We start from the raw sequence: 14,759 nt of genomic DNA on the forward strand, positions 1-14,759 counted from the left end.
ATTTAAGAAGGAATTTCTTCTGAATTGGATTTAGGAAAATATTTGGCATTAATGAACGTTTTCTCATCTGGGATTTGTTCTGAACTTCAGAAGACTTTCCGAACTCGAAATAACAGTCGTAAATCGGCCAGAGTTGTCTCAAATGCGATTCCTTAAAAAACCAAGAGAATCAAAGGAATCGCATTTAAGAAAACTCTCTGTGTTTGAAGTGTTAATGAAGTTATGAGAAATCGTTGGTGATTGCGTTCAACTATACAGACTATGGCAAGCCGTTTTATCATTTAACCAATTAATTCTTAATATCCAGAATTGCATTTTGGATATCAAGAATTCGAATTTTGGATATCAAGAATTCAATTCTGGATATCAAGAATTCAATTCTGGATATCAACAATTCAAATTCTTGATATCAACAATTAATTGGTTAAATTATAAAACGGCTTGTCATACTTAGTAAAAAAGCTTAGAATTGTAATTTTTATATTAAGAATTCAAATTTTGGATATCAAGAATTCATTGGTTGAATGATAAAACGGCTTGCCATAAGACATCCTTGGATTGAAATAATTATAATAATTAACCTTGCTTAGGTGCACACTGTTAGATCCAGTGGAGAACAATTCCACTGCTCATCTTACTGGTATGATGTTGCACCGATGCACCTGTGCACCGGTTGCTTTTTGCTTGGACATAACTTGCGTTCCTGTTGCTTTCCTAATTATCGGGAGTAATCGGGAGTCAGATGGCTGAGCGGTGAGGGAGTAATCAGAAGGTTGCCAGATCGATTCCCCGCCGTGCCACATGATGTTGTGTCCTTGGGCAAGGCACTTCACCCTACTTGCCTCGGGGGGAATGTCCCTGTACTTACTGTAAGTCGCTCTGGATAAGAGCGTCTGCTAAATGACTAAATGTAAATGTGAATTGTGTCGATTCTGACTGCACACGTCACTGCACACGTCACTGCTGTTGCGTGCCCTTATAAGGAGCTTTCGGGGCGTGTATGTACGCAAATTCAGAAGCACGAGAACGCGCTTTCAACTTAAGAAAACTCATCCTGGGGAGCACAGCTCAGAAAACTTCTGCTGCGTAGGAACACATTTTCAAGTGTTCATGAATTTGGTGGATGTCTTTTTCTTGCGTTGTTTTTCCGAAGCCCGTAAGAAACATTTTAGAAGAAACTTAAGAATTTTTTGAATGAATTTTTTGAATGAGGACCATTGATCCTTGGGCCGACTGTAGTCCTGCATTTTTTTTTTAGGTTTATCTGCTCCAAATGACTTGGTTGTCAAAACAAAAGTTGGAAGATACCACATAGTGTGTCCTGTACCTTCCCCCACCTGTCACTGTAGGTCAGTCACTGCTGTTTGTTAGCCAACTTTCACTGAAGGGATTGTTTGAATGCGCAGTAATTTTCTTTTTTTATGTAGGCCTATATTTGACCACACATTTGTAGATGGAGGCCTACGTTTCAACTATTTGGAAACGGATTATGAGGTCGATCGGATGAAAGAAGCAAAAACGTGGCACAATTTTCCCTCATCTGTCCATATTTCCTTTTGTGCTGCAGACGAGAGAGAGATGCCCGTGGCAAGCTAACTAGCTAAATAGAGCCAAGGGCATTTTGTAATGCTCAGAATGTAGCTCTAAAATAGGGGCATTTGTTGGACATAAGCTCAAATATCTCAAAACAAAATTCCCAACTGGAAGATGTTGGCCGTTTTCACAGCCCTGTAGAGGAGACCTTTGTGAAGAGATTGACAAAGTTTAAGCTGTGGCATTGAATTTCAGGTCATTAATTAGATTTGTTTTTAAATTGGGAAAACAATCTGGGACTTTTGATAAGGGGAGTGCCAAGAATGCACTGTAGCCGTTTGGTTTGGCTTCCTAAACAGCGGTCAAAAAAAATCTTACCAGTGTCGCATATGTGTTATAGTTAGCTACACATACAGGTATATAATGATTATTTCACCAACGAATCGTTGGCGCCCACCTGCTTCGTTGACCAACAGCTGGCAACTAGCAGCAGTAGCAGCTAACGTTACCTCAGCACCTGCTGCGTCTTCTGGGGAATCACTGTGTGGGAGAGGATCCTCCGTTCTGGTAGTGAGTGGGCCCACTGTGCTAGCTGCTACAGCATTGTCATTCGGTGCCTCGTATTCATCTCTGAGTGCCAACTTTTTGGATGTGAACCCAAAGTGTGTGAATGATACACTCTGCTTTCGCTTGCTAGCCCTTGACTTCTCAACGTTCCGGTTTGGCGCACATGGCTAACTATACGTACACAGGACTGGCTGGCTCCACTTGGCCCAAAAAATTGTAAATAAATGTTTTGAATTCTGAATACTGGACATGGTGAGATTAAAAACATTTGAGTGACAATTAGTGACAATATTAATTTATGTTGAAAAGAATTGAGACCCCCTCCAAATTTTGCTTTTGAGGCTTTCAGGGGGGCTCATGGGGTAATCGGCTCATACTATGTAACCTGCTCACTAATTTAGAAAACGGGGAACAGACAGTTTTACTGGAACTACTTAGTAGGGGTGGGAATCTTTTGGTACCACGTGATTAGATTCAAATTGATTCTTGGGGTCATGATTCGATTTTTAATTACATTTCGATTCAATATATGATAACATTTGATTCCAGTTTCCTGTTTAGTGTTACTTATTTCTATTTGACTATGATGGCAGTTAAGTGTGGAACAATATAATCCCACCGCATCAAAACCTTGAAATGTATTGCTTTTCTTGCAGTTTAGTAAACTCATTGTTATAAAACAAATGCAATTGAATTTAAGCTGACTGCAATATATATATATATATGTGACCACATATACATATATATATATATATATATATACATATGTATATATATATATATATATATATGTATATGTGGTCACATATATATATATATATTGCAGTCAGCTTAAATATATATATATATATATATATATGTTGTAGGCATAGATTTATATATATATATATATTGTAAGTCAAACCTATGGGTGAAACTGATTCTCTTATGCTATTATTAGCTGCGTGGGTAACAAATGTTGTTGTTTTTTTTACATTTTTTATACAGTACTGTATTTGAAGACCTTTTGGAAAAACATCTGAAAAAGTGCAACTCAAGAGAGAAGCCCAGACCTGTGAGTAATTTAAAATATAGAACTGTAATTGCAAGATTCGTTTCTGTCTGTCTCTTATTTATCTCGAAGTCTGCGGATGTCTTGCTCAGAAATCATGGACTTGCAGTGCCGTGTGCAATGTTGTTTAGATGAGCAGTTCACGTAGAAATATAAGTATAAAAATCTAAATGTATCGCTGCAGTAAGCAATGGAGATACCAAGTAAAGCATCACTGTACTCGATACTGAAACAATACTAACGATTTAATCACAAAAGGGGATCTTGACTATGTTTTAGTCTTTTAATTTTAACTTTCGTTTTTTGCTTGACGGGCTAGCAACAGTAACGAAGGTGGGTGGGGTTTTTGCGAATGGTTTATTGTCGGGCTGCAACTAACGATTATGTTAGTAATCGATTAATCTGTCGATTCTTTTTTCGATTAATCGATGAATCAAATAAAAAAACTAAAAAGCATTAATTTTCAACCATTCTATTCAAAAACAAAACTGACAGTGCAAAAAATCTTCAGAATGTGCACCACCAGTCACACAATTTTGAAAATGGTATTAATATTAGCAAGGATTTAATGCTATTTTCAGAGATGAGCAATTTATTTGAGTTTTGTTTAAAACATTGGTGAAAATTGAAAGGTTGTGGAAGTATGCCAGACTTTATTAGAATAATCTGGTGTACGTGTTAAATTCTTTGACACAATTTCGAAAAAAGTTTTTGCAAGGATTAAGCTATTTTCAAAGATTAGTGATTTTTTATCATTTTATTTGAAACTTAATTGAAAAAGTAAAGGCTGTGGAAGTATACCAGAAATTGTTAAGATACTCTGGTGTCTGTTTGAGGTTTTATATTCATAAAAATATTATAAAAGTCAAAATTTTTCAAAATGATATGGGTAGTTTTCACTTGGTCCCTAACGCGACGCTGCAAAGTAGCGTCTTCCGAATGTGAGATGAATGTCGAATATAAAACTAACTTCACCTCGGTCAATTAACGCACCTTTTCGACGTATTTAGTGTGAAATGCTCCCACACCTTGGCTGACTTAGTTGTACTGATTTCTCCGCCGCGTGTTTCAGAAAAACGTTACTCAACAAAGTTTCTCCGATGGCCTTTCCTCTACCTCCGCTCTGCTCCGTACTCAACAAACCTTTTTTTTTTATACTCAAACATCTCTGCGACTTATTGAGTGGCGTAATAATCGCACAACACAACGAATCGAAAATGAAATTCGTTGCCAACGCTTTTAACAATTGAATTTAATCGATTAGTTGTTGCAGCCCTAGTTAATTGTGTGTCTGTCTGTTTATGCCTTGATTTATCTTAATAACCGTGCATTGTATGATGATGAAATTTGGCAGGTGTATTGCTCAGGACCAAAGTACGTGCAGGGTCAAGTGTGTTTGTTGCAAGTTGTTTAGATGAATGGTTTGGAACAAAAATACATTTATAATTGTCCATTAAGCAATGCGTGTATCTTGTAATAAATAAATATAACCAACATGGATCACTCCAATATGGTGTCCTTCCATGGGGGCTGCACTAGTGCATACATGTCACTCCCATATTTCCTGTTTATATTTTGTATTCTCCAACCAAATCAGGTTTATTATGTGCAAGATATTAATGCAGGACCAGCATGTGATGAAGGCAGTTCCAGGTGTGAGGTAAGATACAACACAATTTTCAACATGATTGATGATTGAGAGAATAAAGTTCCTTCAATTAAACAAAGAGTGTAGAAGAATATCACAAATTCAGGTACATTAGAATTTTGACATTTGTAAAGTATGTATTGTTCAGTAATGCAATATCTCCACCTAGGGGTGCACACTCATGCTATGTTCTCACTACATTATATTTTTAACAAATGTCTCCATAGGGTTGGCATACTAATCGCTTGTGCTAATACAGATAGGCTACTGTACGAGACTTTTATGCTCGTATTTGTTGCAGTTTACAACATTTGAAAAATATGTTGTCAAACGCATTTGTACAGGATTGCATTGAAAATAGGGATGCACCGATATATCGGACATACATGGCTGATACTTCCCTTGTTGACTGCCATTGGCCTATCAGCAAATAAGATGATGTTCACTGATGGTAAATCACCAAAGGCAAAATGTGACATGCACGTGTGGTTTGACATGTTTGAATAATTAATTTAGTTTCTTTATCATTCAAAAATAAGTCATCACTGAAGGGAAGTTCAAATGTGACACGTGCTGGTAAAAAAGTCTGCATGTTGTCAATCTTCAGATTGCGTTATGATGCAATTATATTTTATTAATCACTTTCTTTTTTTCATATTACGTATGAAATCATGTAAATGAATTACATGTTTAGGATCCTAAATAGTCAATTTTTCGACAAAGTAGACTTGTTCACACTATAAGCGCTGAGAGGGGTCATTTTGACAGTGTAAATAATTCACTGTCACATTTCACTCCTGTTTACTGTTAAATAGCTGCCAGGTGTGCGTTTGGTAATTTTCGGGCTCCCGTATGCTACAGTGTTTCCAACACATAGACTTATTTGTGGCGGTGCGCCACAGAATCAACACCGGCCGCCACATAATGCGTTTCGTGAAACATTTTTTTTATCGCTATTTAGGTTAAAACACGCAGCGTATTCGTTCAGCTGCATTTCCTTTCCCCTGCCTCCGTCTCTCTGTTACTCATGCGTCTTTCTCACATATGCACACAGTCACAACGTCAGCACACGTTAGCAACAATGCATACATACGCCGTTCTAGTAAGACCGACAGCTATATCAGCGAGCTTTCAGCATTAGTGCCGTAGCTAAAAGTCGAGGAAAGTTGAGGCTACTTTTCGCTAGGTACCTTACTCGAAGGTTCCCCTTCGTTCTATTGGTGAGAAGTCTCAGGAGCTAGCTACTTACCCGGCGTCCTGGAGCCGACCAGTTAAAAAGTTGTTTAGCACTAGCGTGGCTACATGCATAATGCAGAAATGATGTTAGTTGTTGTTAATTTTGTGAAGGTGTGAATCATTTAGGATTAATATTTAATGTAACAAATTATTAACAAATTAACTGTGTAACGAATTATTAACGAAGGAATTATTACGACTCCCCCCCCCCCCCCCCGGTCTGACAACCCCCACCCCCCTCCCCGCCACAACTAGATTTCTAATCTGTGGGAAACACTGTGCTAGTCTTCTGTTTTTCAGACAAAGTTTAATATATGGTGCATAAATATACCTGATATGTATAGTTTATACATACTGCATGTGTATATATATGTATGTATGTATATAATTAAACACATACAGTGCCAGCCTGCCACAGTTTCATAATGAAGCGAAAATGTTTATTTACACTTCTCAAAAAAAAAATCTCTGTTTTGCGCCATTGCAAAGCATCTCTAACTCCCATGTTGACTCGTTAGCGGAAAATGTTACTGTCCTCAGTAAGTCAAGTGACATAGCCAGCTGCTATATGAGTCTAACCTTGTAAGGTTAGGGTGGAAGGGTACACTGAAGTCACGGTTCGGTTCGTACCGCGGTTCAGACATCACGGTTCGCTACGAGTTCGGTACAATGGGGGGAAAAGCAAAACAAAAATGCAGAAGCAGGGCTCCAGACTAACTACTGTACATGCAAGTCTTAGCTAAATGTATAATGCGCTTGTCGATCAGTCCTCCTACACCACGACACGATAGGCTACTAGCTGAGCAACAGCGCAAACACAGGCAGGGATACAGTAGCAGCAACGCCGGCCCTGGTCCCTTACATATACAACAAAACACGGACGTTGATGGAGCGCGAGTTGTCAGCTGCACCCTCCGTTTCACTAACGACTGATGGTTGGACTTCTCGTGCTACCGAAAGCTACCTCACGGTGACTGCTCATTTTATTGACTGAGTGGGAAATGAAAGCGTCAGTTCTACAGACACAGCCCATGTATGAGCAACACACAAGCACTCACCTAGCTGAGAAGCTACAGAAAGTCGTGGCAGAGTAGAAACTAGAGAGGCCTGGAAATTTGAAATCTATTGGGTGTGTACAACATCAGCACACGTTAGCAACAACTCATAGATACTACGCTCTGGATAAAAGCGTCTGCTAGACTAAATGCACGTTCTAGTAAGACAGCAATATCAGCGAGCCCTCAGCATTAGTACCGCAGCTAAAAGTCTAGAAAAGTTTAGGCAATTTTTCGCTATACTTACACTACGAACATTCATATTTAGCTCTATCGTTGCATAGGCTACGTCTTTAGTGCTGCTGCTGCTGCTAGCTATCTCTGACTCACTCAGGCACAGCTCGGCTACACAGGTGGCGGCGCCAATCAGTTTCAGAGCTAAGGCGGGGCTACAGATTGTCCCTAAAGAACACAAATATCTTACAGTAGTTCTGCATAACATTAATTAATTTGCACGCGAGTTTTATTAATTTTTATACAGTGTATTCTCCGTGCAATTTCACGAGCCGAACCGTGACGCCCGTACCGTACGGTTCGGTACGAATACATGTACCGTTCCACCCCTAATGCTGAGTTTAGATAAGTGAAACTTCCTAAATATACAGGTAGCAATAAATAAACGACTATACTAACCCTAACACTAAAACTTCCTAAATTATATAACAATAAAAAGTATGCTATACTAACCCTAATGCACAAAAAAACAGTTTCAACCCTATAACCTATTTTTTACACTGCGCAGTGTACAAAAGTTTGAATGCGGCATAAAATGCATGAATTGTCGCTGTAAACTGCAAATAGTGATATGAAGATATGGGAAAACAAATCTCTACTGGGGTAACCACATAAACTGGAGCAACTTTGTTTAGGTGCCTTTAACAGATCGCAGCAAAACAGAGTTGGACTTGCTTTTGAAAAAACTGAGGAGTGCAGTGAAAGGTAAGCTGAAATATCCTTTGTGTGTAACAAAAATTATGTATAACTTAAGAAAATGTAAAAAAGGTTCTGTTTAATCCAGAATTTACACCTTTTTTGTAGGATTAAAATTGGAACATCAGGATAGCATACTGTCTCACCCTTCTCTCATTGAAGCTTTGAATGATCCAAATAATGGTGACTTTGCATGCAAACACCTCAAGCAACAGGTAGTGATTTTTTTTTTTAATAAAAGTATTTATCAAATATTTTTGTCCTTTATACTGAATATATATATAGCGGATTTATATATTATGTTTGCTGTTAAAAGGCATCCCTTTTAGGAAACATGGAGGCCTTAAACCTACTTGGACCCAATCAGTGTTTTGTCGAGTTCGGAGCTGGAAAAGGAAAACTGTCCCACTGGATACATGTGGCCTTGAAAGCAAATGACAATATTCATTTTCTACTTGTTGAGAGATCAAGTTCTCGTTTCAAGGCATGTAAAGTATTAAGCTAATTTATTGCACATCACTTGAGTTTATGATTACTCTGCTTGACTGATGGCGTATGGCCCACAGTCAGACCGCACTCACTGCACTGCAAACATTTCAGTATGGACCTCGCTTAATGCATGAAACAGAAAAGGGCCTTCCCCAAGTTGTTGCCACAGAGTTTGAAGAGTTTGTTGTTTTAGTTTAATCTCTCCACCAGTGTAACCAAGGGCTGTAGCCCAAAACCATGAAAAAAGGCAGTTTTCAGTTGGCTTGGAAATACCCTTGCTGCACAAAGTGAGATCCATACATTTACATTTAGTCATTTAGCAGACGCTCTTATCCAGAGCGACTTACAGTAAGTACAGGGACATTCCCCCCGAGGCAAGTAGGGTGAAGTGCCTTGCCCAAGGACACAACGTCATTTGGCACGGCGGGGAATCGATCCGGCAACCTTCTGATTACTAGCCCGACTCCCTCACCGCTCAGCCATCCGACATGCAGAAATGTTTTGTCAAGTTTGGTGAGGAAAAACTTCACTGGCCTGCACAGATACCTTCACCAGATTCACCAGATGGATTGTTACATTGGTCCACCTGAAAAGCCGTCCTTGGAAACTGTTTTGAAAAGGCCAGGCTTTAAAAAAAATACTTGAGGTAATTGGATGAACCATCTTTCACCGTTCATCACAAGCTAACTTCAACTGCACTCGAAGCAGCCAGTAATACTTCATAGGACACTGATTGGTCTGAACCACTCCCCACATTCCTACAGACACAATCCAGGACTCAAACTGCCTACTAAAATGTGCCGCAAATTGTCCACAGATTTTATGAGAAACTTCTGTAGATAAAATTGCAATGGGTGTTTTTATGACTGAACAATAGTTAAGATCCTAGCCTTTTTAACCAGCCAAAATGACTGTAGTAAAAACATTATGGTTCTATTCTTTTTAGGTTGACGGCAAACACCAAAGTACTGATGCAAAATTTCAAAGACTACAAGTCGATATTCAACACCTGGATTTAAGTAAGTCATCCTTATTTATATTTTATCCTGTAATCATATGCATGTATTTATACAACAAGCTTTACAATGGTTACAACTGCACAGCCACTCAAGACACAAAGGCCTGCGTCACATCAGTTATGTTTTTTGTGTTTTGTTGACATGTTTAAAGCGTCCTCTCTTCCAATGGCACATTGTTTGCTAATCCAAGTTTATCATTTTAAAAGGCACATCTATCGTTAGAAAACCCTTTTGCAATTATATTGGCACATCTGAAAACTGATTAAGGAAGCATTGAAACTGGAATTGCTACACTAATCGGTAGGGCTGCAACTAAAGATTATTTTAGTAATCGATTAATCTGTTGATTCTTTTTTCGCACACAATTTTGAAAAAGTTATTAATATTAGCATGGATTTAATGCTATTTTCAGAGATGAGCAATTTATTTGCTTTTTTTAAATTATTTTTTTTATTGAAAGGTTGTGGAAGTAAGCCAGACTTTATTAGAATAATCTGGTGTATATGTATGATTTTTGACACCATTTTAAAAAATGTTAAGATTTGCGAGGATTAAGCTATTTGCAAAGATAGAAAATCACTAGCATTGAGTGTGCTTACAAAGTTTTTGTGGCTACAAAGTGCCTTTAGTCGACGAAGGGTAATCTGTGTTAGCTACTTCACCACGTCAACACACGTTAGCAAGGACGCATGGATACAACGTGATATAGACGTTCTAGCATGCAAATTGGATCCTGGATTACGAGTGAAAAATACTACCCCAAAAAATCCCAACCATTTGGCTTTGTTGAGAAAGCGATTTCGAGTGGAACTGCAATCTCGGATTTTTGATTTAGGTCGTCAAGTCTTTGTAATCTGAGCGAGTGCGGGTCGCCCGTGAGACCGCCTACTCTTTTTAGGCGGCAGCCATGCTAGAAAGCGTCATAATAGTATTTTCGTAGCTAATTTTATAGTTCAATTTTACACGAAAAAACAGAGAGGGAAATTTTATGACGATATGACTATTGTGAAGACGGCCAGGTGGTGAGATTTTAATGTAGGTTGCTGTAAAAACGTTGATTTGTTTGCTACGTGAGAGCCCCGTCAGCCTCCATTGACGATTGCGGCAGCAACAACAGTGTTGTCGATCTGCGTCTGATGAGTATTTTCTTAATTTCGTACCAGGGTCAATTCTGCATCCAAATGGACAGCAGTGTTTTAAAGATATGGCGATTGTGAAGACAGCCAGCGGGTCAGCATATTTTTGTTATTTGTTTAAAACTTGGAATTTGTGTGAGACCGCATGTTGTTTTGACATTAGCCTCTGAGTCACAGACTCTGCTCGCCCACTGGCAGTGTGTAGTAGTAGGCTACAGTACTGTCTTCAATGCCACAGCTATGGCTAAACTTTATTATGTCTTATTACACGGCTGTTCTTAATACTGTAGAATACGCCATTCACTTGAATGGGGCTTCCGAACAGTCTGCGGTGAACAATTTTCTCATATTTGACCGTTGCTATGCATATTTGACAGCTGTCAAGGGAAGTGGCCTTTTTGCCTCGGATTCACATCTTTCGTAGCACTCCGCAAGTAGTCCGGTAACTTTTCAACCCCAGCGTACTCTGTTGCTTAGCGACGTCAGCTGATTTGAAGCCTAAAGAATGTTCAAAGTCTATGAAGTTCAACGTCTTTGGCGAACTATTTCTCTGCTGATCAACAATACGAATGGTAACAAATACATTGTAAAAAGACACACTGTGTTGCTGTGTTTTGTTGGCAAGTAGCTGTGTAATAAGCGGGATAATGTATAGAACGCCGGTCATTATTGGGGAAATAAGCCCCTTCATGGCGAAACAAAACTGGCAAAAACTCCGCTTCGCGTCGTGCCTAACAACTCCCCTTACCTGTTCTAAAATCAGCGCAAACCACGGCCTCTTGGGGGCTTATTGCTTAATTATCCCTTACAAAAGAAACATTCTAATTTCCTGCGCTTTCAAACAATCAGTGGAGTGTGGATAGCAACGGCAGCTAGCTTGCCTCTAGCAAACTGCTTTTGAATTAGCCATGTCCCCCTAAATTAATATTGAACTTATTTACGTTTTGGGGGACTTTTTTTTCAGTTAGCAGACGGTACTATTTGAATCGCAATTCCATCTGAGGGTTTTCATGACGCGTCATCAGACCGGAAGTCGCCATATTGGAGGCACTCCGCATCACAACAAAGCACAGACACTGAAGTATATACCGAACGTCATCAAGGAACATTGTTAATTATTGCCGTGTTTCAGGTTGTACCAATAGGAGAGATCGAGAAAAACATTTGGAATATTAGCGACTACCAAAAGTTATTAAAAACCAGGGACAGGAATACCAGAGATTATCAAAGGAAAGGAGGTACTTGTGGTTGGCAATGCTCAACCAAGATCTACAAGGGAAAAAACATGTTTGAGTCAATTGGCTACACCTTGAGTATCGCAATGATATCATACAGTTAAGGTTGAGTTGGTTAATGACGTTATTGCATTACTTACTTTGGCCTTCACAACACAACGGTCGCTGATAGCATTAACTTGTTACTGCGTCTCCCTCACCCATCCACACACCATCTGGTTATAGGCCTCCAAACCTTTGTAGGATTTAAGGCCTTCCGCTGTGTATGGGCTCGGCGAGAAAACCAGGTTGTTGACTATATCGGGATATGCAACTGAAGGAAGAATCACCGGGTCGTCACAGATCCAAGAAGAGGGATCTAACTTGTAGGGATCTGCACCGCCAATAAATCGTAATTTCTCGAAATATTGTGCCTTTTCTTGTGGTCCGAGTCCTTCCCTCAATGCCTTTGCATCTTGGACGCGATTTGATGAGCTTTTCTGTTGTTTAGACATGGCTATATTCACTTAAAGTATCCAAAGCGCACAATACTCCATGAACTCCGTTCAGTTTGTTTACACCGTGCCTCCACAATGGCCGCGCATCCGGGTTACCGCCCAGAACGTGACGTCTGTGAAAACCCTCTATACTGCCAGTGACAACGTTGTTACGGTGCGTTCACACTGCAGCGTTTTTTACCGCTCTGCACCGCTGGCCTTCCCACAGTGCACCACGCTCGGGGGCGTGTCAGACAGATTAATTCAGAGCTGTAGTTTTCTCTTAAATCACTGTTGTAGTTCGTATAATGTCATGGCAAATGTGCAGACAAAATACAACTTTTACACACATTAAGCAAAAATCCAATACGCTTTCTAGATCTGACATGATCTTATCTACAAAAAAGATACATCAGACATAAACGTTGACATGTGTACCCTTTCATTATATTACTCGAAATCTCTGCAAATCAATCGCTAGATTATGACTTGCCACTACACATTCACTGCATGGATAGCGAGTGGCTGCCAGCCAGCATTTCAGTGTTGGATGTCAATCGTGTGCCTGGTGAGCTAACTAGACTATGCAGCTAGCACAGAAGAAAGTTAAATAATGCGACGAAACTGAATTAAAGTACAAAATACACACCAATGACGCCGACAACCTCAGCAACCCTGCGCCAGGCATCATTTTTGTTTTGTTTAAGTCTCTGTAATCGACACATACGATAAGTTGCTCTTCCATCTTGAAATTGTTAAACCTAGAAATGTTTACCATTACCAACAGTTGCTACATTACAAGAAACCAACCCGATTGGCCAACGCCAGCGTTTTCACGCTCCTCATTTACATAAAGTTGAGAAAATCCAACTTTCGACACCCCGCTCGCCTTCTCACAATGCCCTACGCGAGAGTCAACGCCTGGTTTCATTGAAAATGAATTGGAAGACGACGCCCCGCTCTGCCCAGCCAGCTGCAGTGTGAACGCACCGTTACAGTAGCTTGTTTCAAAGGGGGTTCCTTGTTTCAAAGGGTGTTCTTAATGAATTATGCAATACGAGTAGGCTTAATGCTTGAAATATCACTAGAAGGTAAATCGGACCCACCTGCAACTGAAGCAAGCAAGCACCCTCTCTTGTACCCTCTCTAGTTGGGTGTGCTTGCCTTTCGGCGAGCACAAACCATTGTTATCTCACATATATATTATTTATTATTATTGTTTATTTTCACGCCCCTAAGGCTCAGTCAATATTTGGACTACATAGACAACGTCGATGTCAAAAGGTTTGTCTTGGTCGCGATTGCGTTGGTTCTATTGGGATTTATGTTCCGTTGCACGGTTTGGGTTTTAATTAAGTTTTTGTGGCAAAAGTGAAGCTAACGGTGGCTAACTTGCTAGTCACAGTCACTGACACTACTGACGTCACTAACGTCACGAAATATTGCGTGACTACCTCTAGCAGAACATTAGTTTAGCAGCTCGTTAACTTCTGGGAGATAGCTAGGCTAACTGCTTGACTGCAAGGGAGCTTCAGAAACGCCACAAGCAAATAGGCCAGGGTGATAACTATTTACTCATTTTACTTTGTGATATGAAAAACAATATAAGCTGATATAAGGAAGTAGTTACATCTACTTTCGAAAACATTAGTCTACTATTTCACTGAAGCATCAGCATCATGACATTAGCCTTTGTTGTCCGGGCAACACATACTACAGTGGTGTAATAATTGCGCGACATATATAAATTGTAAAAAGAAACACTGTGTTAAGTAATTTTTTTGGCAAGTAGCCGTGTAATAAGCGGGATAATATATAGAACACCGTTGTCATTATCAGTAAAATAAGCCCCTTCAGAGCGAAGCTACACCCCTCCGCTTCGTGGGTGCTGTTCGCCCTGTCTTGGAAGAAAAACGCTCAGGAAAGCACATCTGAAACTTCAGAATCTGATTCTGATGAGCAGAAGTAAATTATACTGGGAGTGGGGAGGATGGGTGGAGGAATGTTAGTTTGTTGTTTAATCTGCCCTACTCATTTAATGAAATGTATATCAGTTCGTGGTTTGTGTATGTATGAGAGAAAGAGAAAGTGTCAGTGATTCATTTAAACTTGAGATTAAGTAAACTGCTGAAGTATTGTAGATCTTGTAGTATTAATTTTCACATGCAGTTACACATTGTCTGTTAAAAACAAGAAAGAGGCTGGTAAAAACATTGAGTGGCCGGTAGATTTTGAAATCCACCAGTCACAGTGGCCGGTGGACAAAAAATGAATTTCCATCCCTGTCCCACGTCTTGAAAGCATTGTATACAGATCAGTGTTTAATGCATGTTTAAATTTAACTGGGTGAAGGCGAGCATGGTTTGAATGACAGCACTCCAATG

The 14,759-nt window shown here is 39.6% G+C and overlaps 1 protein-coding gene across 1 annotated transcript in view; it reads left to right on the plus strand.

Annotated features, from left to right (window-relative positions):
• Window positions 1-14,759, plus strand: part of trmt13 (tRNA methyltransferase 13 homolog) — a 62,862-nt gene that overhangs the window by 28,246 nt on the left and 19,857 nt on the right. Inside the window, exons 3-8 of the mRNA XM_047050009.1 lie at window positions 3,088-3,154; window positions 4,749-4,811; window positions 7,960-8,029; window positions 8,129-8,235; window positions 8,337-8,504; window positions 9,456-9,528. Coding sequence (XP_046905965.1) covers window positions 3,088-3,154; window positions 4,749-4,811; window positions 7,960-8,029; window positions 8,129-8,235; window positions 8,337-8,504; window positions 9,456-9,528 — 548 coding nt within the window. The remainder of the gene's footprint in view (window positions 1-3,087; window positions 3,155-4,748; window positions 4,812-7,959; window positions 8,030-8,128; window positions 8,236-8,336; window positions 8,505-9,455; window positions 9,529-14,759) is intronic.

This window comes from Hypomesus transpacificus, chromosome 26, assembly GCF_021917145.1.
Source record: "Hypomesus transpacificus isolate Combined female chromosome 26, fHypTra1, whole genome shotgun sequence".
NCBI lineage: Eukaryota > Metazoa > Chordata > Actinopteri > Osmeriformes > Osmeridae > Hypomesus > Hypomesus transpacificus.